The sequence below is a fragment of the Salvelinus alpinus genome, chromosome 2 (assembly GCF_045679555.1).
Source record: "Salvelinus alpinus chromosome 2, SLU_Salpinus.1, whole genome shotgun sequence".
NCBI lineage: Eukaryota > Metazoa > Chordata > Actinopteri > Salmoniformes > Salmonidae > Salvelinus > Salvelinus alpinus.
The window spans coordinates 59296939-59323919 of record NC_092087.1 but is presented as its reverse complement, the minus strand read 5'-3'; the positions used below and the strand labels follow the sequence as shown (position 1 = coordinate 59323919).

Sequence of the window (26981 nt, the reverse complement as noted above, 5' to 3'; positions counted from 1 at the left end):
TGGCTTACCTGGTTGAATAAAGGTGAGAAAAAAAATGTGAAAAAAAATAATACTGTATGTGGGAATGTCTTATGTCCGTTCTACATGTAGTGTTGGTACATGGAATATTCCTCAACTGCATATATCATAAATTGCTATTGAAAATAGAAGTATTATGTTCAACAACTGACATTTTCAGATATTATTTTGACAAACACACTTTGGTGCTTACAATTCATTCTCCATTGTCATAGATTTGGTGGGCACTGTCATCTGTGATCTTTGTGATATGACTTTCTTTAAGCATGTACTGATGAAACTGTCACTTAATATTTTTTTCTTAAAGTCTACAAACGCTTGAAATTTATTCACTCTGATAGGGCTGGATCCTATACGCTACTTTTATTATTGTCCTGTAAATGGTTCAGTGCCTATAATTTAGGCTGTGTGTAGAATGGGGCATAAAGTAAATTACCTCTACTACTAAATTACTACTAGATTATAGTGATAAGGAAAACAGCATACAAATTTAGCTTGTGTATTTAAACCAATTCCATTATGTTTACATAAAAAAGAGAATACTTCAAAATGAGAAGATCCTGCCATGGAAAAGATGACTGGGTGAACATAAAGTAGAAAGGAGGGCAAATAACTCACACCATGCAGCAGGCCACCTTCAGCTGCGGAGTCTTTGTAATGCAGGTTTGATAGTTATATTTTCAATAATGAATGGTTAGCTGTTATGTGACAATTAGGTCAAAAACTCTATTTGACTTTTTTGGTGAAGATGGCCAAGGAAGTTGCACAGAACTTCCCCAACATTCCCTCCCAAATTGATATGGAACCTTCAATAACACATGGAGCAACTGCAAAAAGAAATGGCTGAGGATATTCTAAAAATGTCTGGTATGTAATGACATTTAATTCAAAGTAAATGTAAATTCTTTAATTTGTATGTACATGTGTCAGACAGCCATATGTTCAGTCCATGCCTTTGAATTCAGAGTTCAAAAAAGCCAACAACCGCTTAATGTGTGCCACTGATAAAGAATCTGAATGTGGCCAAAAGACTGACTGGGTTAGTAACTTAATTTAACATGTTTATAATCTTCTGAACAGTGACGGCATGTAAGACAATTTATGATATAACACAATGGATGACTAATTCGTCATTCTGCATTGATATTTGCATTTATTTATAACGTGTTATGCTTTGTTTTGTTTTAGATTTAATGTTTTGCATACCAACGGTGGTTCCATGTGCTGTATCTAGGAATGAAGACAAAATAGTTCAACAGAGTAAAGAACACAAACTGGAAGTGCAGTATTTGTTGTTGAAAATGTATGCTATACCCCATCCACACTGAAGAGGCTCTGAAATGTACATCAACCAGGGATAAAGAGAAAGTTAACACTGAAATGTTTCATACTTATTTGAAGTTAAGTGTCTGTTGACATGTTGGAAAAGATTAAAGGTCTACAATTTCTGTTTCATTTGTCAATATTACATTTTTATTCATTGATTTACTGGCCACCATTACTGTGGTTACATGTATAATGGTCAATACAGTATATGTATATCAACATGGTCAATACAGTATATTCACAGTATATGTATTGACCAGCAAACCCACTGCAGCCTACCTCACTAGTTCACTCTCCATCCCTGCTTTGGACAATTAATAGCATGACTCTCGTACTTTGCTCTTTTCCTTTATGGTTGATATTAACAAAGAAAGGACATCTGTCTCTCTCCTATTGTGTACCGCTGTTAAATACTGTGGTGAGGGGGGGGGGTGAATAAAGTACTTAGAACTACCAATTATTATAGCTAAATATTAAAGAAAAGGGCAAACACAACACTGGACTGAACCTCCTAATTGTCAAACTAATATTAATGTACAACAATATAAAAGAGACATAACTCTTTTATAACTCATAATGCAATATGGGTGTATATCCACTGCACGCTTCTTAGGTGTGTAATTGACAAGACCAAGGAGCTATTGCAATTTAAAACTATGAAAAATGTACGTTACACCGCCGTGATTTTACAGTACACAAACAAGAGTGTGCAATATAGAAGGGTACATTCTGCACCATGTTTGAAGTCAGGTCACATGACCAAGGAGCCATTGAAATGTTACATTTTGAGAAATTCATGTAAAAACGTGTGAAATGAAAATGGACGAACTAAAGGGTGTGCAATATAGAAGGGTAGTCAGTGGACATTCTGAACCTTGTTTGAAGTCATTAGGTCACATGACCAAGGAGCGATTGAAATGTAACATTTTGAAAATTTATGTAAAATCTTGTGAGATGAAAATGGACGAACTAAAGGGTGTGCAATATAGAAGGGTAGTCAGTGGACATTCTGGACATTGTTTGAGTCATTAGGTCACATGACCAATAAGGTATTGAAATTCGAATGTAAAAAAAGTTTGTACTTTGTTTACGCTCCCTAACTAATTCAACTAGGAATACAAAATGCTGCTCACATTTCAACATGTTTATTAGCTTTGGAAAGTTAATTAATGTCCAAATCGTGAAAATAAGACCTGTGCAATGTTGTGCGAAAATTCTCCAACATAATAACACTTATTTGGAGTCTGTGGCTCAAGTGGTTTGAAAGCGCGAATAGCCATTGAATATCCAACTTGAAACTGTCTTTACCTCGGTGTGTCCGGCCTACCTTTGATTTGACAGCCTGCACATGCGCAGTTCGGCGCGAGACGAGCCTTATACTTGCTGACGTGTTTATGCACATGAGTTTAGCTAGCCTACGTCGCCTACAAACGTTATCCAGTGAAGAAGCACCTTCTACCCATCTTCATACTGTACTGTCTTTGGAAGATAGCACACTAATATTTCCCTTCATTGCCTGTGCCAGACTCCAGGTTGACATACTAACCGTCAATCAAGGAAAACTGGCGGCGTCGCACACTGCAAAGACTTGCACATCATCATCTGCACATCTATCACTCCAGTGTTAATGCTAAATTGTAAATATTTCGCCACTATGGCCTATTTATTGCCTTACCTCCCAAATCTACTACATTTGCACACACTGTATATAGGTTTTTATATTGTGTTATTGACTGTACGTTTGTTTATCCCATGTGTAACTGTTGTTTTTGTCGCACTGCATCGCTTTATCTTGGCCAGGTCGCAGTTGTAAATAAGAACTTATTCTCAACTGGCTTACCTGGTTAAATAAGGTGAAATGAAAAATAAAATAAATAAAACAACTTAGGTAATGCAGTTTTAGTACCGAGCATTGAAAACAAACGAAAGCACCATGCTCGACTAAATGGACTACAACTAACCGAGAACATAGTTAAATCTTCTGAAATAAACCATGCTTGACTGAGGACAAGTGTTGTGTGCATGTCGACTCGATTTATTCTGTAATGTAACAAAACTCTTACCTTCTACCACTTATATGTGAATTGCATGCCAAAACTGCTGTTACTGGTTATGCATGGGTAAGGCTTTGTAAAATTAACAAAAGCCTGCAGGTAAATGGACCGTGTTCCGTCCGAACTGGATTATACAAGTTTATAAATGCCAGTGCACATGTGCAGATGTTTGGTTAGCCGAATGTCCAATGATAACCAATTAGCTAGCCATCACTTGATATAAATCAGCTAAAATAGCGCCAAGCTAGCTAAATGTGCAGTCTAAAATCTGTTACTCGACATTAGCCTAGCTGGTTAGCCACCCGTTAATCCACAATCAATGAAGGGCTTGAAGCTCGCCTGTATGATAAAGAATATAAATAATGTACATTCAATGTACATTCATATACTGACCGACTTTGAAGGGAAGTTTCTCAGACATGATGGTTTCTTTTGGATGTCACCGTCTTGATATGTGTTGTTACCTGTCTTTGGACAGAGAGGGTATAATATTTGTGAACTTGAATTTAAGTATCAGTCAATTTGCTTGCTTCTAATATTCATGAGGTCTCCGTGCCAATCTTCAACATTACGTTTCCAATTGGCTGAGAATGTTCCTGCCCCGTACGAAAGAAAGCGAGTTCGCTTTGCATGGGCCGGTGCCACGGGAATGTGATTGCAAATAAAGACAATTCCCATTGGTCGTTAAGTAAAATCTCGACCCGGGGCAACGGGCCATGCAAAACGAACTAGCTCTTAGCCACGGAGAGTGGCAGCCAAAAACAGTGTCATACCACAACCTCTTTTATTGAATAGTTAATAATTGGGTGGCCTAGTTGCAAGAGTGTTGTGCCAGTAACTGAAAGATTGCTGGTTCGAATACCTGAGCTGACAAGGTGAAAAATCTGTCTGTGCCCTTGAGCAAGGCACATAACCCTAATTCGTTCCAGCGGTGCCTTACTACGGTTGACCCAGTAAAACAACACATTTCACTACACCTATCTGGTGTATGTGTCAATAAACATGTGTTTTATAGCACTACTATTACATAGTAATAACCAAAAAACAAATCACGATATGCCTACCTTCAGTTCCAGAATCCCCTTATACATCATTTAATGTAGTAGGCCTATGATAAGTGTTCTATTTAATTATATCCCATTTTAGTTATTCTGTGTTTGATAAATGGGTTTATAATTCATGAGGAAATCACATTTGAACTGCAACACCCCATTCATGATATAACCACAAACTGGCTGTGTGTCATGATGAAACATTGTTTGATTGAACATAGATTTCCATACCAGTCATGAAACTCCCTTTAAAAACAACCTAAGGGGAGGGTATAAAAATCAACATTGCCTCTATGTGGATGTGTACATATTTATGGACAGACATGTTTTCTATGCACTTAAGGCATTTTACATCAAGAAAGAAAAGTTTGGCAAAGACGATGAAAAAGTAAAACACTGTTTGCAGTGTGGAGGTTGAACAGCAATGCTGACCTAGCTATAATGGGACACCAACCCCCCCCCCCCCCAATTACTTCTCAACTGCACATTGCATGACTAAACTCAGATGCAGCAGCATATTACAAGTGGAAGAGTCAACCAAACTCCTTCAATCAAGTATGGACATGATTTTGAATAAGCCTGTTGCATAACCACTGCATATTTTCAACCAAGTTACAAAAGGGCTGTCCATAAGATGAATGATTAAATTGAGGTAACACATGAGTGAGTTGTTGTGTTATGCTTTATGTATGCAACCTTCAAAGGAAGTGTTATCCAAAATGATACCTTGGAGTATATTAGATTTAAATGGAGATTGTACGAGCAGAGGCAGCCTAAATACACAGCTTTTAATATAAGCATTAAGGTTTTATACAAACAAAGAAATGCATTGACAGGGTTGTGCATACACTCATTGGAAGACTGACCTAAAACTTGTGTCCCATCTCTAGCCCTTCCCTATAATCTTCCTCTGTAGCCTCTCTGTTGTCTACACAATTCAAAAGGATCAAATTACGCTGAACAAAAATCTAAAACGCAATATGTAAAGTGTTGGTCCCATGTTTAATGAGGTAAAATAAAAGATACCAGAAATGATCCATATACTCAAAAAGCTTATTTCTCTCAAATGTTGAGCAGAAAATTTGTTTATATCCGTGTTAAGTGAGCATTTAGCCAATGCCAAGATAATCCATACACCTGACAGGTGTGGCATGTAAAGAAGCTGATTAAACAGCATGATCATTACACAGGTGCACCTTGTGCTGGGGACAATAAAAGGCCACTCTCAAATGTGCAGTTTTGTCACACAACACAATGCCACAGATGTCTCAAGTTTTCAGGGAGTGTGCAATTGTCATGCTGACTGCAGGAACGTCCACCAGAGCTGTTGCCAGATACAGTTGAAGTCGGAAGTTTACATACACCTTAGCCAAATACATTTAAACTATTTTTTTCTTATTTTTTTAATTACAATTCCTGACATTTAATCCTAGTAAAAATTCCCTGTTTTAGAACAGTTAGGATCACTACCTTATTTTAAGAATGTGAAATGTCAGAATAATAGTAGATAGAATGATTTTTTCAGCTTTTATTTCTTTCATCACATTCCCAGTGGGTCAGAAGTTTACATACACTCAATTAGAATTTGGTAGCATTGCCTTTAAATTGTTTAACTTGGGTCAGACGTTTCAGGTAGCCTTCCACAAGCTTCCCACAATAAGTTGGGTGAATTTTGGCCCATTCCTCCTGACAGAGTTGGTGTAACTGAGTCAGGTTTGTAGGCCTCCTTGCTCACACACGCTTTTTCAGTTCTGACCACAAATGTTCTATGGGATTGAGGTCAAGGCTTTGTGATGGCCACTCCAATACCTTGACTTTGTTGTCCTTAAGCCATTTTGCCACAACTTATGCTTGGAAGTATGCTTGGTGTCATTGTCCATTTGGAAGACCCATTTGCGACCAAGCTTTAACTTCCTGACTGATGTTTTGATATGTTGCTTCAATATACCCACATAATTTTCCTCCCTCGTGATGCCATCTATTTTGTGAAGTGCACCAGTCCCTCCTGCAGCAAAGCACCCCCACAACATGATGCTGCCACCCCCGTGCTTCACGGTTGTGATGGTGTTCTTCTGCTTGCAAGCATCCCCCTTTTTCCTCCAAATATAACGATGGTCATTATGGCCAAACAGTTCTATTTTTCTTTCATCAGACCAGAGAACATTTCTCTAAAAAGTACGATCTTTGTCCCCATGTGCAGTTGCAAACCGTAGTCTGGCTTTTTTATGGCGGTTTTTGAGCAGTGGCTTCTTCCTTGCTGAGCAGCCTTTCAGGTGATGTTCATATAGGACTTGTTTTACTGTGGATATAGATACTTTTGTACCTGTTTCCTCCAGCATCTTCACAATGTCCTTTGCTGTTGTTCTGGGATTGATTTGCAATTTTTGCACCAAAGTACGTTCATCTCTAGGAGACAGAACGCGTCTCCTTCCTGAGTGGTATGACGGCTGTGTGGTCCCATGGTGTTAATACTTGCGTACTATTGTTTGTACAGATGAACGTGGTACCTTCAGGCATTTGGAAATTGCTCCCAAGGATGAATCAGACTTGTGGACCTCTACAATTGGCTGATTTATTTTGATTTTCTCATGATGTCAAGTAAAGAGGCACTGAGTTTGAAGGTCAGCCTTGAAATACATCCACAGGTACACCTCCAATTGACTCAAATGATGTCAATTAGCCTATCAGAAGCTTCTAAAGCCATGACATCATTTTCTGGACTTTTCCAAGCTGTTTAAAGCCACAGTCAACTTAGTGTATGTAAACTTCTGACCCACTGGAATTGTGATACAGTTAATTATAAGTGAAATAATCTGTCTGTAAACAATTGTTGGAAAAATGACCTGTGTCATGCAAAAAGTAGATGTTAACAAACTATCGTTAAGTCGGTTAGGACAAGAAATTTGTGGAGTGGTTGAAAAACAAGTTTTAATGATTTCAACTGTAAATGAACATTAAATGATCTACCATAAGCCTCCTCCAACGTCATTTTAGAGAATATGGCAGTACGTCCAACCGGCCTCACAACCACAGACCACGTGTAACCACGCCAGCCCAGGACCTCCACATCCGGTTTCTTCACCTGTGGGATCGTCTGAGACCAGCCACCTGGACAGCTGATGAAACTGAGGAGTGTTTTTGTCTGTAATAAAGCCCCTTTGTGGGGGAAAAACTAAAGTGTTATTGGCTCCTTAGTGGGTGGGTTTTATGTCCTCCCAGGCCCACCCATGGCTGCGCCCCTGCCCAGTGATGTGAAATCCAAATCAAATCAAATCAAATCAAATTTTATTAGTCACATACACATGGTTAGCAGATGTTAATGCGAGTGTAGCGAAATGCTTGTGCTTCTAGTTCCGACAATGCAGTAATAACCAACAAGTAATCTAACCTAACAATTCCACAACTACTACCTTATACACACACAAGTGTAAAGGGATAAAGAATATGTACATAAAGATATATGAATGAGTGGTGGTACAGAACGGCATAGGCAAGATGCAGTAGATGGTATAGAGTACGGTATATACATATGAGATGAGTACTGTAGGGTATGTAAACATAAAGTGGCATAGTTTAAAGTGGCTAGTGGTACATGTATTACATAAAGATGGCAAGATGCAGTAGATGATATAGAGTACAGTATATACATATGAGATGGGTAATGTAGGGTATGTAAACATTATATTAAGTGGCATTGTTTAAAGTGGCTAGTGGTACATTTTTACATAATTTCCATCAATTCCCATTTTTAAAGTGGCTGGAGTTGAGTCAGTATGTTGGCAGCGGCCGCTAAATGTTAGTGGTGGCTGTTTAACAGTCTGATGGCCTTGAGATAGAAGCTGTTTTTCAGTCTCTCGGTCCCTGCTTTGATGCACCTGTACTGACCTCGCCTTCTGGATGATAGCGGGGTGAACAGGCAGTGGCTTGGGTGGTTGTTGTCCTTGATGATCTTTATGGCCTTCCTGTGACATCGGGTGGTGTAGGTGTACTGGAGGGCAGGTAGTTTGCCCCCGGTGATGCGTTCTGCAGACCTCACTACCCTCTGGAGAGCCTTACGGTTGTGGGCGGAGCAGTTGCCGTACCAGGCGGTGATACAGCCCGACAGGATGCTCTCGATTGTGCATCTGTAGAAGTTTGTGAGTGCTTTTGGTGACAAGCCGAATTTCTTCAGCCTCCTGAGGTTGAAGAGGCGCTGCTGCGCCTTCTTCACGACGCTGTCTGTGTGGGTGGACCAATTCAGTTTGTCCGTGATGTGTACACCGAGGAACTTAAAACTTTCCACCTTCTCCACTACTGACCCGTCGATGTGGATAGGGGGGTGCTCCCTCTGCTGTTTCCTGAAGTCCACAATCATCTCCTTTGTTTTGTTGACGTTGAGTGTGAGGTTATTTTCCTGACACCACACTCCGAGGGCCCTCACCTCCTCCCTGTAGGCCGTCTCGTCGTTGTTGGTAATCAAGCCTACCACTGTAGTGTCATCCGCAAACTTGATGATTGAGTTGGAGGCGTGCATGGCCACGCAGTCGTGGGTGAACAGGGAGTACAGGAGAGGGCTCAGAACGCACCCTTGTGGGGCCCCAGTGTTGAGGATCAGCGGGGTGGAGATGTTGTTACCTACCCTCACCACCTGGGGGCGGCCCGTCAGGAAGTCCAGGACCCAGTTGCACAGGGCGGGGTCGAGACCCAGGGTCTCGAGCTTGATGACGAGTTTGGAGGGTACTATGGTGTTAAATGCTGAGCTGTAATCGATGAACAGCATTCTCACATGGGTATTCCTCTTGTCCAGATGGGTTAGGGCAGTGTGCAGTGTGGTTGCGATTGCGTCGTCTGTGGACCTATTGGGTCGGTAAGCAAATTGGAGTGGGTCTAGGGTGTCCGGTAGGGTGGAGGTGATATGGTCCTTGACTAGTCTCTCAAAGCACTTCATGATGACGGAAGTGAGTGCTACGGGGCGGTAGTCGTTTAGCTCAGTTACCTTAGCTTTCTTGGGAACAGGAACAATGGTGGCCCTCTTGAAGCATGTGGGAACAGCAGACTGGGATAAGGATTGATTGAATATGTCTGTAAACACACCAGCCAGCTGGTCTGCGCATGCTCTGAGGACGCGGCTGGGAATGCCGTCTGGGCCTGCAGCCTTGCGAGGGTTAACACGTTTAAATGTTTTACTCACCTCGGCTGCAGTGAAGGAGAGCCCGCAGGTTTTGGTAGGGGGCCGTGTCAGTGGCACTGTATTGTCCTCAAAGCGGGCAAAAAAGTTGTTTAGCCTGTCTGGGAGCAAGACATCCTGGTCCGCGACGGGGCTGGTTTTCTTTTTGTAATCCGTGATTGACTGTAGACCCTGCCACATACCTCTTGTGTCTGAGCTGTTGAATTGCGACTCGATTTTGTCTCTGTACTGGGACTTAGCCTGTTTGATTGCCTTGCGGAGAGAATAGCTACACTGTTTGTATTCGGTCATGCTTCCGGTCACCTTGCCCTGGTTAAAAGCAGTGGTTCGCGCTTTCAGTTTCACGCGAATGCTGCCATCAATCCACGGTTTCTGGTTTGGGAATGTTTTAATCGTTGCTGTGGGTACGACATCGTCAATGCACTTCCTAATGAACTCGCTCACCGAATCAGCATATTCGTCAATATTGTTGTTGGACGCAATGCGGAACATATTCCAATCCGCGTGATCGAAGCAGTCTTGAAGCGTGGAATCAGATTGGTCGGACCAGCGTTGAACAGACCTGAGCGCGGGAGCTTGTTGTTTTAGTTTCTGTTTGTAAATCCATAGATTAGGGCCTAATTAATTCATGTCAATTGACTGATTTCCTGTACTGTAACTCAGTAAAATCATTGAAATTGGTGCATGTTGCATTTACATTTTTGTTCAGTATACAATAATATAATTTATTCAAATGAGAACTTTTTAACTTGGGCCTTGTCAACAGAATTATTTATATTTGACAAAAATAAGGTAATTAAAACAGTACCACTGTAGTTCCCTTCCATTCCAAACAATAATACTTTTAGTATTTCGGTTAAAACATGGTACATGATCTCAGACTTTTTCAGCAGATGACTGTGGCCTAAGAATAGCCCTTGCCCAACCATAACCCTTGACCCAACACTTACTATTACATGAACCTTGGCACTCTCAATAGCATTGATCTCATCACAAGCGCTTGCCATAACTCTGACCAACAGTTCTTGATAAAGTAATTCACAGATTTTCTTAGCTTAACAAAAGGAAACAAACAGCGCACAACTTGGCAAAAGGTTTAATTTAGGTGTTCCATTAAAACAAGGGAAAGTTGTGATAGGCAGGGTAGGAAGACGGACCAAAGAAAAACAGGAACCGGCTCACAAGGGACAGCCCTGTGTACAAACACACACGACCTATGGTATATCGGAGCATGTCAAACATAACATAATGCTGTCATACATTAGTTAATTTCCCCTTCTGAAGGTGGAATTTAGACAGAAAATAGACATTTGAAACATAGAAAATATGAAATCTGAAGCAGCATGTCAAATTAGAAAGTAGTGGGGAAAGTTGACAAACTCAGGAAAGCCATAATGTTAAATAAACCTCACTGCCTGTAATTTGGAGTCTGAATACAATCAATTTATTCTCGCTTCACACACACATCAAATGCCATTACTCTGAGAAGCCCAAACACCCCAATATATATTTTTTTAACCTCCTATAGTGTTAATGTTTCTTAAAGATGAAAATGAACAAACACTCACAGAGGTAGACATAATCTCACTCAGTCACTTCAGTTTGAACAGATACAGTATAGACATATTTGACGAGAAATGTCATTGTGTTTTCAAAATGTAACTAGTTGGTTAGGTTGTCACATCAAAGAAAGATAACCGTGTGAACCATCACCCAGGGAAGCATTTCAAGGATACCTTGTGGAGTTGCACTCATAGATATGTGCACGTTTGAAAGCCAGAGTATCTGGAAGTATATTCATGATATAGTTCAATAAATCCTGCCAAAATAAAATTTAAGATCAACACCAATAGCCCTAAAGATGGGAATCAAATTCTCCCCGCTGGACATAGCTATTAATAAATATCATGTACAATAGGTATATTTTAAGTGCATATTTTGATAAATGTATTAAATAACAGCGGATTGCCATGTGAACACATGATGCCAAAGGGATATTGTGCATCAACAACAAAAATGTATACAGGGTATTGTAATATCTTCCAACGTATTGTCGCACTACACATAAAACGGTATGAGGTATTAGAATTTCTACATTGAAGCTTATTGTCAGTGTTGAGCAGTCATTTTTACACTTTCTTTTCAAAATATATTCTGTGCACTAAGAGAAGGGGGGTGGAAGGAGTGAAGCAATGCTTTACAGAAGAGAACGAGTTGAGGGACTTAAAGAAAAACACTGTTTGGTCGCTCCAGAGATTTGGGGTTTTCAGTGGTCGAAGGTACAACATGCCATTGTCCCTCTTTAGGAGGCTGAGCTTGACAGTAAGCGAAAAGGTTGTCGAGTTTTTTTTAAAGTCTCCGTTTATTCAGACTTTTCCTATTTCTTCCTGAAACACATACCATAGAGTTCTTCTTTTCCACCTGTAGAAGGTATGGAGTAACAGCAGTGACTAGTTGGCGGCCCATGCCTCCAGATCCTTCATGTCGTCCTCATCTTCCTCCTTGGCTGTAAGAATGAACCACATTCATTTGATAAAATTAGTTAAAAAATTCTAAAATAATAATATATATATATATATTTTTTTAAATCGGCCTATAAAGATTGACAAAAAAACTTTCAGGTTTGAATAGAAGTCAGGTAGCGTTACACTGACTGGCGAAATACTGGTTGGAAACGGTAAAAACCTTCTACTACTGGGAAGACTACCGTTTACAGGTAGATGTTTTCAGAATAAGAAATGTGTGTGTGTGTAGACAGTATTTTATCATTTCAAATCAATTCCTGTCAGTGTACTTCAGAGACATGAGCTAGCATTAAAGCTGGCTAAGCTTTAGTGGCTAAGCCAATATATCCATTACCTGCTGGTCTTACAGGTAAGAATGTGGAGGGCACATTTGGCAGCGGTACATTCTCTGTGCCAGTGATTTCCAGGAGGTTTTTGTCTAGTTCCTCTTGTTCCAGTTCTTCCAATTCTGCTAAGAGATCATCCTACACAAAGAAAGAAAAATAATTAAGGGTTAGACAGGTCTATATGTCCAAATAAGATAAGGATACATTTCAAAACAACAACGACGAACGCCTTTAGTCTGATTCGGTATGGCAGTGGTTCCCAAAATTGGAGTCAGAAATGTCCAGTTGTTCAACTAGCCCATGTCAGCTAACGTTTTTTAACCCATTATGTTTGGGTCACACAGATATCACATGAACACACATAAGACATGGTAAAATGTGTAGAATTGCAGGAGCTTTAAAGCTGCAACATTTTCTCTCTGGCAACAAGAGCAGTGTGCAGTTTCTGTCATGGACAGAGCTTGTACCCATAGAAATAAACGTGGCGCAGGTTGCTGAGGTCGCATGGGATGCGAGGTGGGGGTTTGGGACTAAGCCAATAAATGACAATATCCATCCAGACCTTTGCCACCTAAGAAATGTGTGGTGTGACCAGACCTTCTCAAATGGGGAGGTTGAACAAGTTTGGGAAGCACTACAGTAAAGGAAACATCCTAGCTCAGCTTACCACATCAAATTCCTCTCCGAACCCTACAGGTTTAGAAATAGCGTCAGAGATTTCTTGAGCCAGCTCCTGCTGCTCTGTGATGTCCTGCATTAAGTCATCCACTTTGTCTATGTCCCTATGGGCAAAAACACAAAAGACCATTTAATAATTCATAGCAAATTCAGGAAAGAATAATAGTGGCATTTTGAACATTTTCTGGCAAAAGCCATTTTATGATATTACTACACCATAAGCTGAAATTATGCGAATCCCAAACATTTACATTGAAAAGATGTAGGATAGAGATATGGAAAATTAAAAATCAACCTCACTGCAGATATTTCTGGAAGTCACTTTGCATTCTGAATAATGAAGCGTGTATAATAAAGTGTGAAAATGCGTAACAGAGTGAACAAAACATTAGGAACACCTTCCTAATATTGAGTGGCACTCCTTTTTGCCCTCAGAACAGCCTCAATTTTTCGGGGGGCATGGACTCTACAAGGTGTCGAAAGCGTTCCACAGGGATGCTAGCCCATGTTGACTCCAATGCTTGGCTGGATGTCCATTGGGTGGTGGACTATTCTTGATACACACGGGAAACTGTTGAGTGCGAAAACCCCAGCCACGTTAGGGTTCTTGACACACTCAAAAGGCACTTAAATCCTTTGTTTTGCCCATTCACACCCCGAATGGCACAATCCATGTCTCAAGGCAAAAAAAATCCTTCTTTATGTCTCTACTGACTAAGCCCTGTATAAGCCAGGGGAGGGGGGGGGGGGGTTCTACTAAGCTATATGGAATTGTTTTAAGAAGGTCATACCAAGGATCATTTAGCTATTTGATTTAGAATTTAAAAATATATATAAAACAATTATTTGATTAATTACATTAGGCCTTACTATTAGCCCCTACAAACACAATGAGTAACAGATTCACTACATAGAACAACAGTCCCCCAAAATAATAACAAAGACGTTTGTTCTCAAGTGTGTCCTATAGCTGAGGAACATACATTTTTCTTTTTACATGTATTTAACCCCTTATTCTTTGCACTAAACTGTTTCCATATTAATCCATTCTTCTTCTTTTTTTACTGGTACCGGGGGAACTTCAGACGAGTCTTGTGAGGCGTCCTACAGCAAAACAACAGGCATGTTTGTGAGAGTCGCACCTTTCATATTAGTGTGTAGCCCAAACTGTTTGGACGATACAGACAGAAGTTGGCAGATCGGCTGTATCGACTTCAGAAGAGGCCCAAGATGCTTGCGAGGGTTGTAGAGCAAAAGGAACACCATAGTGTTTGTGAGAGTCTCATCTTTCCATAGAGGGGTCATAATAGTTTATAGGCCAAACCAGTCGGACACTACATACGATTTTGTGAGAAGACCAATTTTCGGGATGTCTCATGGTCTGACAAACACCACTCTAGCTCTGGCACGTTTCACCGCAGATGCGGAAGTGCGACATCGGCAGATGTGGGGTGGATTGAGACGCAGCCAATGCAAAAAAACGAATATCTTTAGCTTTAACTGACATAATTGTTTCATTTTGATTATGCTAATTAGATTTCCGTGGCAGAAATCGACTCTAGGGGTTTAACCTGTCTACTCCCCTTCATCTACACTGATTAAAGTGGATTTAACAGGTGTCATCAATAAGGGATCATAGCATTCACCTGGTCAGTCTATGTCATGGAAAGAGCAGTTGCTCCTAATGTTTTGTACACTCAGTATGTACCATTGACTTGCATTGGAATTGTGAAGCAAATTATAAAAAGTTTGCATTTGAAACAATGGCCAGGTAAACAAAACCAAAGCATTGGTTACTTTCATACCTGGTCCATAGACTGCTCACAGGGTAATTAAGTCAATATGTAATTTTGTAATTTGGGTGAAGTATCCCTTTAAAAATTGGCAGTTCTTTAAAACAGAATCGCCTAATAGCAGGAACAGCACCATCTAGTGGTAATAACAGGATGTAGGATGGGACATAAACCCAACAACTTCAATGACTAATTTCTCTGAATAGGGCAAAAAAATTTATCGCCACAAAATTCACTGAAAATATATGACATAGGATGAGGAAACAATACTCCGAGCCGCAGCTCCATACTACTTGTCAAACAGAGAACTGATACTATATACTCGTTGTTAGGGTGGGATTGGTTTGGGGGGGGGGGTCCGTCGATGGCTTTTTACCACTTCTTTGGACTCCTTGTCTCACTCATTAGCTAGGTTTCTGCATTAAAAAAATATGAAAACGTTCCCACTAGTGATGCGTTTCCATCAAATTGACTTGTTGCAGATAAAAGGCTGTGCATGAGGACGTAGCGCACTTAAAAATTACTTTTACGATTAAAGTTAAATGGGTTTCATTGCATATTCAAGGTTTAGTCTCACACACAAAAAATCCTAGACAAACGTGAAGTAGAACATTAATGTTGGCCTAGGTCAGAGGCACCTCAGAGGTGTGTGTGTGTGCGCCAAGGTTATTATAGTTATGTTTAAATTAGTTTTTATTTATATTCAAAATTCTGTTAAGTTTCAGTAAGTTTTCAAGCCTGATTTAATAGTTTGTATTTTAATTACATTTCTATTTTATTCTTATACTATTTAGTTTTTAGTTTTAGAGTTAGAGTTAGGGAAAGAAATTAGCAGATTTCTTCCCTGTTAGCTAGTGATAGTTGGTGATAGTGATGCAGAAGCTAAGCCTATCTCCTGGCAGCATTTACCTGCCAGATTCAGAAGCTTGCAAACCCCATTAGAAAACAAAATTGCTTGAAAACCACATTCGATTTTTGCCAAAAGTTTAGAGAGAAAAAATCTAAAGCTGAACATAATCCATGATGTTTTAAATTTAATTTAGTTTGAGTCAAAGTTAAGTTTCAGTATAGTTTTAGTTTTTCAAAACAGGTTTGTAAATTATTTTCTTTCAGTTTTACGAAATAGTTTTTTCAGTTTATTATTATAATAATAATAATAATAATAATAATAATAATAAAGTGACGGTGGCCCTTACATGTTTTCATGGGCTGCCTTCATGGCCTTGGCGGCAAAGCCCATGTTCTTCAGCACTTCAGTGTTGGTGTTGGCGTTCTCTAGCGCCTCCCTCTGGAACTCAATGGTGGACAGCGTGCCGTCGATCTGGCCCAACTGTTGCTCGTACCGCTTTTTCCGTTTCAAGGCCTGCAGAGCAGCTGGATGCAAGAGGAGAGGAAGGAGAAGCGACTGTGAGAGGTTGTGGGATGGGAATACTAATGGAGCAGAAAAGCCCTAAAGCACTGCAAGAGGAAATAGAAAATCTAACGTTGTTGTTCAACTGACTCGTTTCTTTGGTAAGTTTTGGCTAAGTCAGTATTCACTGGGTGACCATGTATAAGCTTACAATAAGAAGGCTTACACAAGCTTATAATATGTACTTAATTGAGGTGAGACAGGCTGAAGTATATTAGACGTGACAAGATGGTGTTACTTTGTAGCTTGTAGATTTCTGCATCACATCTTATTTGATTGAGCACATCTGTCACTCCAGACAGTTTAAATGAAAAATGCTGAAAGTACTTTTTGAACACACCATTTTCCTGCTACATTTTTGACCAAAAATGATACAAAATGTGTATTATGTCTTACTGTCCTGTGGCTTCAGCTTGCTTCTGTTTTTTGGGTTAAGCTAAGCTACTCCATAAACATAGGCTAGCTAGCATACTGACCTATTGACATGTCAGGGACATCACCTGATGTGCAAATATTTCCCCTGCTACTACAACTAAGGCAACCTGAAGGCACTACCACCAGCTTCACTACCACCCCATATAGTCCACTCAAGCATGTGGTTACCTATCATTTAGCCTCAGTTCCATGCTTCCTGCATGCATGTTAATTCGGACGAGACTTAGGAGAATGGTAACGCGAGACTACCAATCATTAAGCACCGAAAGAATCAACTCTATTGATTATCTGAACAGTCCCATAGTTTGAAGGACTGCGTGAGCTAGACTGTATAACAGCTCCATCAAAAGTTCCCTTAGAGAGAGAGAAGCAGAACCATGGAAATCGACCGTCCAAGATCGGTTACAGCTTAATCGCATTTCTAGAACAAAACTGAGGCGTGAGTGTGTGTCTATTTCTATTGCTTTAATGTTGTTTTACTATCTGATAGAGCGTAGGCCTCTCTTTTACTGCACACAACCTAATCTTGTTATGTGTCAAGTCTAATCACCACGCCAATCATAGCTGCTCTACTATTACTCCTCAACAATGTTTGGCCTGTTGAGGGGAAAGGGTCCAAAGTTGCAATTGTGCCCCTTAAGTTGCACGCAGAGCGGCGGGCGGGGTGGCCCATTGATTTTCAATGAATCCTAGGCAGGGGGGCTCTGCGGTGCTCGTGCCTGTGGAAGCCACTCAGCTGAGGGCGGAGAAAATATAACGGGCTTTGAGCCCGACAAAATGCGCCTACCTTGTGTAGAGACCAGCGATCCCGTTTGTTGTCAGCTCGAATGTTGGTCATTAAAACATTGTTTGATTGGTTGTCAAGATGAACTCCGCTCATTAATCAACCATGCGCTGCAGCCGCTTAAGACTCCGCTAATTAAATCTTTAGGCGCTTGCGTTTAGCCGCCCTACTCCCATTGAAGTTTATGAGACCTTCGCCGTTTACCGCGGCCCATCTGTAAGCCCCTATCTGGCTTATTCCCTATTATTGAAGCGGCGCCGTCTTTGACCAAATCACAGTAGAAAATGTAGCCTGTGTGGTGATACCTCAGCACATACATCCAACTTGCCCACGCTAGCTAGCTGGCTAACTATCAGTTTACAGTCACATTTAACAATACAAATCATTGTTTTGTAATCTAATTTTAGATTCATAATTTATCTTGCATGTAAATTGGTTTTTATGCATGCTTATGGTGTTATAGCGATTCACTTTTCGCATGTCGATAATGTTCATTTTGTCGCCGTGGTCACTGGCGGTTGTCGCTCGTGCGTTAAACAATGATCTACATATAAACCCTGGATTTCTGATGCTATGTATGGCCAATGATAGGCTTTGAAACCACCGGTCATTCATATTGGCACCCCCGGGAAGGAGCAGTCCTCTATCAGAATTCTAGAATAATTAAATGTTAAGGACAAAATTACATATTTATTTCAAAAAATGTATTGTGGGGACAGTAACATTAGTACATGATACTTTAAGGATTTTTTCTTTTTTTATGTTAAACTCACATAATATAACTTTAAAGTACGCATTAATTAAGGTGTATGTAATAGAATAAATGTGGCAATAACAAATGTAGACATTAATGAATGCATTTCTATAGCTTCCACGACGGTGGGGGAGTGTCAAGGTGGAGGCGCTGTGGCTTCAAAACAGCGCCTCCTTTTTGTCATCTAGTGTAATATACACTACCTTTCAAAAGTTTGGGGTCACGTAGAAATGTCCTTGTTTTTGAAAGAAAAGCAATTTTTTGTCCATTAAAATAACATCAAATTTATCAGAAATACAGTGTAGACAATGTTAACGTTGTAAATTACTATAATAGCTGGAAACAGCTGATTTTTTATGGATCTACATAGGCGTACAGAGGCCCATTATCAGCAACCATCACTCCTGTGTTCCAATGGCACGTTGTGTTAGCTAATCCAAGTTTATAATTTTAAAAGGATAATTGATCATTAGAAATCCCTTTTGCAATTATGTTAGCACAGCTGAAAACTGTTGTTCTGATTAAAGAAGCAATAAAACTGGCCTTCTTTAGACTAGTTGACCAGTCTCAATGTCAACAGTGAAGAGGCGACTCCGGGATGCTGGCCTTCTAGGCAGAGTTCCTCTGTCCAGTGTTTGTGTTCTTTTGCCCATCTTAATATTTTCTTTTTATTGGCCAGTCTGAGATATGGCTTTTTCTTTGCAACTCTGCCTAGAAGGCCAGCATCCCGGAGTCGCCTCTTCACTGTTGACGTTGAGACTGGTGTTTTAAGGGGACTATTTAATGAAGCTGCCAGTTGAGGACTTGTGAGGCGTATGTTTCTCAAACTAGACACGCTAATGTCCTTGTCCTCTTGCTCAGTTGTGCACCTGGGCCTCCCACTCCTCTTTCTATTCTGGTTAGAGCCAGTTTGCGCTGTTCTGTGAAGGGAGTAGGGCAAGTGGAGGAAGGAAAATGGCGACCCTTGAGAAGTCAAGAACAAGATGTCAGGAGAAGTGCAGTATTATCATAAGGAGACGTACAGTGTATTCAGACCCCTTGACTTTTTCCAATTTGTTACGTTACAGCCTTATTTTAAAAAATCAACACACAATACCCCATAATGACAAAGCAAAACGTTATTATTTTATTGTTTGCAAAATGTATAAAAAAAAAAATGAAATATCACATTTACATACGTTTTCATAGCCTTTACTCAGTACTTTGTTGAAGCACCATTGGCAGCGATTACAGTCTTCTTGGGTATGACAATACAAGCTTGGCACACCTGTATTTGGGGAGTTTCTCCCATTCTTCTAACATTTGATTGGATTTGAGATCTTCTCAAGCTCTGCCAGGTTGAATGGGGAACATCGCTGTACAACTATTTTCAGGTCTCTCCAGAGATGTTCGGTCAAGTTCAAGTCCAGGCTCTGGCTGGGCCACAAGGACATTCAGAGACTTGTCTCCAAGCCACTCCTGTGTTGTTTTGTCTATGTGCTTAGGGTCGTTGTCCTGTTGGAAAAAATAAAAACTTTGCCCCAGTTTTCATCAAGGATCTCTCTGTACTTTGCGCCGTTCATCTTTCCCTCGGTCATGACTAGTCTACCAGTCCCTGCCCCTGAAAAACATCCCCACAGCATGATGCTGCTACCACCATGCTTCAAAGTAGGGATGGTGCCAGGTTTCCTCCAGACGTGCCGCTTGGCATTCAGGCCAAAGAGTTCAATCTTGGTTTCATCAGACCAGAGAATCTTGTTTCTCATGGTTTGAGAGTCTTTAGGTGCCTTTGCCTTTTACTAAGGAGTGGCTTCCGTCTGGCCCCCTACCATAAAGGCCTGACTGGTGGAGTGCTGCAGAGATGGTTGTCCTTCTGGAAGGTTCTCTCATCTCCACAGAGAAACTCTGGAGCTCTGTCAGAGTGACCATCGGGTTCTTGTTCACCTCCCTGACCAAAGTCCCTTCTCCCTCGATTGCTCAGTTTGTCCGGGTGGCCGGCTCTAGGAAGAGTCTTGGTGGTTCCATTTTTTTTTAAATGGAGGCCACGGTGTTCTTTGAGACCATCAATGCTGCAGACATGTTGTTGGACCCTTCTCGGAGCTCTACGGACAATTCCTTCAACCTCATGGCTTGGTTTTTGCTCTGACATGGCACTGTCCACTGTGGGACCTTTATGTAGACAGGTATGTTTCTTTCCAAATCATGTCCAATCAATTGAATTTACCACAGGTGGACTCCAATCAAGTTGTAGAATCACCTCAAGGATGATCAATGGAAACAGGATGCAGGGTCTGAAAACGTATGTAAATTATATATATTTTTTACATTTCATACATTTGCAAAGATTTTTTAAAAACCAGTTTTTGCTTTGTCATTATGAGGTATTGCAAGTAGATTAGGGGAAAAAATGTATTGAATCACTTTTGGAATAAGGCTGTAACATACTCTTGGAATACGGAGGAGGAATGGAGGGGGAAAAAGAGAGGCAGAGGAGGTTGAAGAGAGGGAGGAAGAGGGTGTACTTCAAGTCAATTAAAATGGTGAAAAAGGGGAGATAGTTTGTTAAAAGAAGAATAGTAGAAAGTGTTAAAAGAAGAATAGTAGAAAGTGTAAGTAGAGTGAGCTGTACACTGGATCGAAGAGGGGAGGAGAAATGGAAGTGAGTGAGGGCAGAAGGTTTGGTGGGTGAAGTTCTCGAAACCCGAGTCTTGCACCGAGGGTCTGGATAAAGACGAGCCTGTGACGGTCAGTGTGACATTTTTTTTTAAAGTGTACCCTTGCCTTTTGGCTGATCCATTGCGGTTTCAGGGTGGGCAAAACAGAGTTGTTGTTGTGGAATCGGTGAAGGTAACCAATAGTGGTCTGGTGATAATTGTTTGTGGTTCTGCTGGTCAGAGGGAGCAGGCACATCGCGTTAAATGAATGCGGATAAGAGATGTGAATTGTTTTGCTCTCAAGAAAAGGGCGCCATTGAAAATAGATTACTGGGGGTAGCGGTAAATGTGAAGGTTGACCAACTGAAGGGGAAGATTTCCGGTGTTTGTGATGCTCGTCATTTGGTGCGATGCAGACGGGATGGCATGAGTGGTGAAACAGAAGAGTCGTTGTCTGTTCTTTTGAGTTTTGATGTTCTATAAGTTATCCTGTATGAGCTTTTGTGCCAAATACATTACGTTGTTACAGGTGTCAAGCTTATGGGCATGTGGCAGCAGTGTGTAGGAGAGAGGTTCCTAGATGTGAGAAGTGTGCAGAAGGGCATGAGACAAAGGAATGTGTAGCAATGGGGAAAGTAGTGGTAAGTGTTAATTTTAGGGGTGGAAAACGCTGCACACTGCTGCTCATGCTCCCAGGTGATATTTATTTATAACAATGTTTCGACCCTTAGGTCTTCATCAGGCATCCATATCCCAGGTGGGGGTGGAAGGTCCTATATATAGGGGCAGTACACAGTGACATCACTTCCTGAAACAGGAGGTACAAAATGTATAACACAGGTTCACAATATTAATTGTTTGAATTAAACATTCAATGCATCAAAACATATGATCATAAACAAGAAGCGTGATAAATATTACAGTAATATACATACACATACAATATTCAATTGGTAGGGTATTTGTTGAATTTTAAAAAACAATCTCTATTGTGACATACAGCAGGTCAGCCACCAGAGGGAGACTCGTTGAGGCCTGGTTACAGACGGAGTATACATCACGAGGCGATGGCTCCCTCTGCTGGACGTGCCAGGTCTAGACGGGCTCTCCGGCCAGGACTAATTGGGGCTGATTGTGGTTGGTGAGTAATCAAGGGCTGATTGCAGCACACGGGAGAAGGGACTGTGGGAAGAAAGGTTACTCCCGTATAGTTGGGGACGGTTCCAGAGGTAAAAGGAGGGAGTTCAGGTTTTGTTCCCCACAGGATACAGCAAGACCCAGAAGACGGTATCCCGGAGAGGGTTTCATGGGGGAGACCTATTCTTTTCTTTTGGTTTATTATTAAAATAAACACTCTTGAAACCGAGCTAATCCTACTCTGTCCATGTCTGATCTGTGTAAACGTTTTGACCAAACCCCCTGGTCTGCCACACTATACAGCAAATAAATTCATAAAAAATCCTACAATGTGATTTTCTGGATTTTTTTCCTCATTTTGTCTGTCATAGTTGAAGTGTACCCATGATGAAAATTACAGGCCTCTCGCATCTTTTTAAGTGGGAGAACTTGCACAATTGGTGGCTGACTAAATACTTTTTTGCCCCACTGTATATACACACACTACCGGTCAAAAGTTTTAGAACACCTACTCATTCAAGGGTTTTTCTTTATTTTAACAATTTTCTACATTGTAGAATAATAGTGAAAACATCAAAACAATAAAATAACATATGAAATCATGTAGTAACCACAGAGAAGGAAAAGCAGCCAACAAGTGCTCAGCATATGTGGGAACTCCTTCAAGACTGTTGGAAAAGCATTCCAGGTGACGCTGGTTGAGAGAATGTCAAGAGTGAGCAAAGCGGTCATCAAGGCAAAGGGTGGCTATTTGAAGAATCTCAAATCTCAAATATATTTTGATTTGTTTAACACTTTTTTGGTTACTACATGATTCCATGTGTTATTTCATAGTTTTGATGTCTTCACTATTATTCTACAGTGTAGAAAATTGTAAAAAGAAAATAAAAACCCTTGAATGAGTAGGTGTTCTAACATTTTTGATCGGTAGTGTATATTTAATTATTATTTTCAAGCAAAGTATAAGGGAGTTATACTCCAGTCTAGTAAGTGGCAGTAATGCAACATTTATTGGATGCCAACTGCCATTAAACCTCAATGAAGAAAAGCTAGACATCATTGTGAAGGCGGCAAATAGATTTCTGTATCTCCAGGATTTAACAGACAAAATGTTGCAGGGAGTACTGAATGAAAAGGTATTTATTTAACTCTAATTTTACCAGGTAAGTTGACTGAGAACACATTCTCATTTACAGCAACGACCTGGGGAATAGTTACAGGGGAGAGGAGGGGGGATGAATGAGCCAATTGTAAGCTGGGGATGATTAGGTGACCGTGATGGTATGAGAGCTAGATTAGGAATTTAGCCAGAACACTGGGGTTAACACCCCTACTCTTACGAAAAGTGCCATGGGATCTTTAGTGACCACAGAGTCAGGACACCCGTTTAACGTACCATCTGAAGACGGCATGCTACACAGGGCAATGTCCCAAATCACTGCCCTAGGGCATTAGGATATATTTTTAGACCAGAGGAAAGGGTGCATCCTACTGGTCCTCCAACACCACTTCCAGCAGCATCTGGTCTCCCATCCAGGGACCTACCAGGTTCCCCCCTCCCAGGTTCCTGAGCCTGTGTAGTAGAGGTCGACTGGCATGGCCGATTAATTAGGGCCGATTTCAAGTTTTCATAACAAATCGCTAATCGGCATTTTTGGACGCCGATTATGGCCGATTACATTGCACTCCACGAAGAGACTGCGTGGCAGGCTGACCACCTGTTACGCGAGTGCAGCAAGGAGCCAAGGTAAGTTGCTAGCTAGCATTGGCATTCTGTGCAAGTAGAGTCAGGGTATATGCAGCAGTTTGGGCCGCCTGGCTCGTTGCAAACTGTGTGAAGACCATTTCTTCCCAACAAAGACCGTAATTCATTTGCCAGAATTTTACATAATTATGACCTAACATTGAAGGTTGTGCAATGTAACAGCACTATTTAGACTTATGGATGCCACCCGTTTGATAAAACACATAACGGTTCCGTATTTCACTGAAAGAACAAACGTTTTGTTTCTAAATGATCGTTTCTGGATTTGACCATATTAATGACCTAAGGCTCGTATTTCTGTGTTCATTATATTATAATTAAGTCTATGATTTGATATAGCAGTCTGACTGAGCGGTGGTAGGCAGCAGCAGGCTCGTAAGCATTCATTCAAACAGCACTTTCCAATGCTTGAAGCACAGCGCTGTTTATGACTTCAAGCCGATCAACTCCCGAGATTAGGCTGGCAATACTAAAGTGCATATTAGAACATCCAATAGTCAAAGGTATATGAAATACGAATTGTATAGAGAGAAATAGTCCTATAAAAACAACAACCTAAAACGTCTTAACTGGGAATATTGAAGACTCATGTTAAAAGGAACCACAGACTTTCATAGGTTCTCATGTTCTGAGCAAGGAACTTAAAACGTTGGCTTTTTTTACATGGCACATATTACACTTTTACTTTCTTCTCCAACACTGTGTTTTTGCATTATTTAAACCAAATTGAACATGTTCAATTATTTATTTGAGACTAAATAGATTTTTATTAAGTTAAAATAAAAGTGTTCATTCAGTATTGTTGTAATTGTCATTATTACACACACACACAAATATTGGCCGATTAATCGTTATCGGCTTTTTTGGTCCTCCAATAATTGGTATCGGTGTTGAAAAATCATAGAAATCGGTCGACCTCTACTGTGTAGGGACCTGACTATACATTTAAATCCAACTGAAGGAGTAGTTTTTTGTTTGAAATTCAGGGTAGTAGCATGAATTTGGTTAGTGTTTTGGTAATCAGTATGAGTTTTATTCATCCAAAATATATTTTACTACCCTGTACAGTAGGTGGTGGCAATACACCTTATAAGTTTAGTCTGCCAAATCAAATTTATTGGGAACATACACAGGACCATGTCATGATGTACAACATCAGGGGCCATGAAATGGCTTCAGAGTAGGCTGGACAATAGAACGAGTCAAAATTCACCCAAGGCTGAAAAAATGGCAAAATAACATTGGCTAAGCTGGAACACTAGCGCGAGCCCATAGCAAATTAATGGAATCGAATGTTCACAGGGCCTGTTTTGCCTAAATGGCACCAAAAAAAATGTAGCCCTTTTTATTTAACCACTACAATCTGTTCCTAGGACGAAACTGAAAAAAAGAAAAACTTGTGTTGAAGGTAAACATCCGCACCTCAATGGCGCCAAGTGTGCTTATGTCTGGCAACTTTTGACTATTTCTGGTCTAGCGATCGATGGCAGCAGAGTACGCTGCCCAATCTTATCTAATTAGAAAGAGGAGATTATCCTGATAAAAATGGTGTCCGACTTGAAAAAAAATCTAAATATACACATTGTGAGATATTTGGCTAAATATACCAGCATGCCTCTCCATAGGAAAACAATGGGGGGAGCTCAGCGTTCCAATGGCAAAATGTATTTTGGGGCTAGCGTTTGATACATACGCTGCCCAGCCTTACATAATTAGAAAGAGGAGATTCTCAAGATTAAAATGGTGTTCAGTTTGAACAAAAAAAATCTAAATATACACATTGCGAGATATTTGGCAAAATAGACAGGCATACCTATTTTCCCTATAGGAAACAATGGGATGACCTCAGAGTTCCATGAGTCATTTTTTGTTGTTGTTTACATTTGAACTACCAACAACGTGGGCCGGTCTCATTGCCAACAATAGTAAAACAAGCATTGTGACGTGACACAATAGGCTGGGAATAGAACCTAAGGAAGGCGAGTTAGTGCCACTGTACTCAATAGGAGCAGGCAGGGTGAAACATGCCCTAAAATAAGGCCTGTTTTTTCGTGATTACTTCAAAACTACGGCAAGCAGCTGGGACATAAGGATAATATTATGAAACTGGGCTCCACGTCGGATGCAATTAAGTAGTTTTTTTAATCAGAAAAAGGCATTGTGTTCAGCCTACTTAGAGAAGTAACGCTAGTACAGTAGGCTACATAGCTATATAACGTAGGCTAGCTACCTACTAACCTATATATAAAACAGCAATATTTTTACGTTATCAAATCAGTAAGATATATAACCACCTGGCATATTGCTTAATAATTGGCAACCTACCATACTCGGCTAGATAGCTAGCTACAGGCTCACACACAGGCTTGAAGTTAGCAGCTAGCGTTAGCTAAAACCAACTCGCTAACTATCAACTTCCTTCTTCCTGTCAAGTTGTTGGCTAACAAGCGAGCCAGACAGCTAATACATTAAGAGCGCATCTCTGATAGGTCTCACCTCTTTTATTTTTTGTGCCATTCTTTTTCGCAGTGAGGAGTTCCTGGTCAATCTTTTTCTCCAAAAATTCCTGTTTCTTCGTCAACATTTCCTCTGTGTCTCGAAGTCGCTGAATCGCCTCCTGAGGGCTAGTCATTTTATCCCCTTTACCTCCAGTTCCAAATAACTTCCCGAACAAAGACATATTTGCGCTAAATAACAACAATGATTTATACTACACGTGCTATACAGTAGCAATTAACAGAATTCAACAAATGTTAGAAACTAGTCTCGTATCTTTTCACTCGCACAGCTGAACTGATGTTGTTGATATTTCTTCTTGGTCTTTCTGACCAGGCCAGAGATACTGTATTAGAGAGAATTCTGATCTAGAAGCGGTTTCGACTGCTTCTACAGTTTTGCTTTGGTACTGCAGTTTAACTGACGCCCGGCTCAGAAAGACAAATAGAAGGACAGACGGCCACATAGAGAAGTGGAGGGTAGTGTTCTGTCTTTTTTTGTGTTTTTTTTTTGGGGGGGGGGGGGGGAATCAGTATACATATAAGAAGTATACAAACAGACAATGATAACATACGCTAGGGGGTACAACAAATGACAGATTCTACAAAGACCTTAAAAGATGCACAC

The 26981-nt window shown here is 40.5% G+C and overlaps 2 protein-coding genes across 3 annotated transcripts in view; both read right to left on the bottom strand.

The window, feature by feature from the left end:
• Window positions 1–4051, bottom strand: part of ahcy (adenosylhomocysteinase) — a 49317-nt gene extending 45266 nt beyond the window's left edge. For both annotated transcript variants that reach the window (XM_071386323.1, XM_071386332.1), the window contains exon 1: window positions 3792–4051. In XM_071386323.1, coding sequence (XP_071242424.1) covers window positions 3792–3819 — 28 coding nt within the window. In that variant the 5' untranslated portion in view covers window positions 3820–4051. The remainder of the gene's footprint in view (window positions 1–3791) is intronic.
• A 6647-nt stretch (window positions 4052–10698) lies between these two features.
• On the bottom strand, window positions 10699–26729 carry LOC139565748 (charged multivesicular body protein 4b-like). The gene is made up of 5 exons (XM_071386279.1): window positions 26355–26729; window positions 16136–16313; window positions 13136–13250; window positions 12477–12606; window positions 10699–12123 (listed from the first exon to the last, which is right to left on the bottom strand). Exons 1-5 carry the CDS (start codon window positions 26536–26538, stop codon window positions 12068–12070), a joined length of 663 nt encoding a protein of 220 aa, XP_071242380.1. The 5' UTR covers window positions 26539–26729; the 3' UTR covers window positions 10699–12067.
• Window positions 26730–26981: the final 252 nt, after the last annotated feature.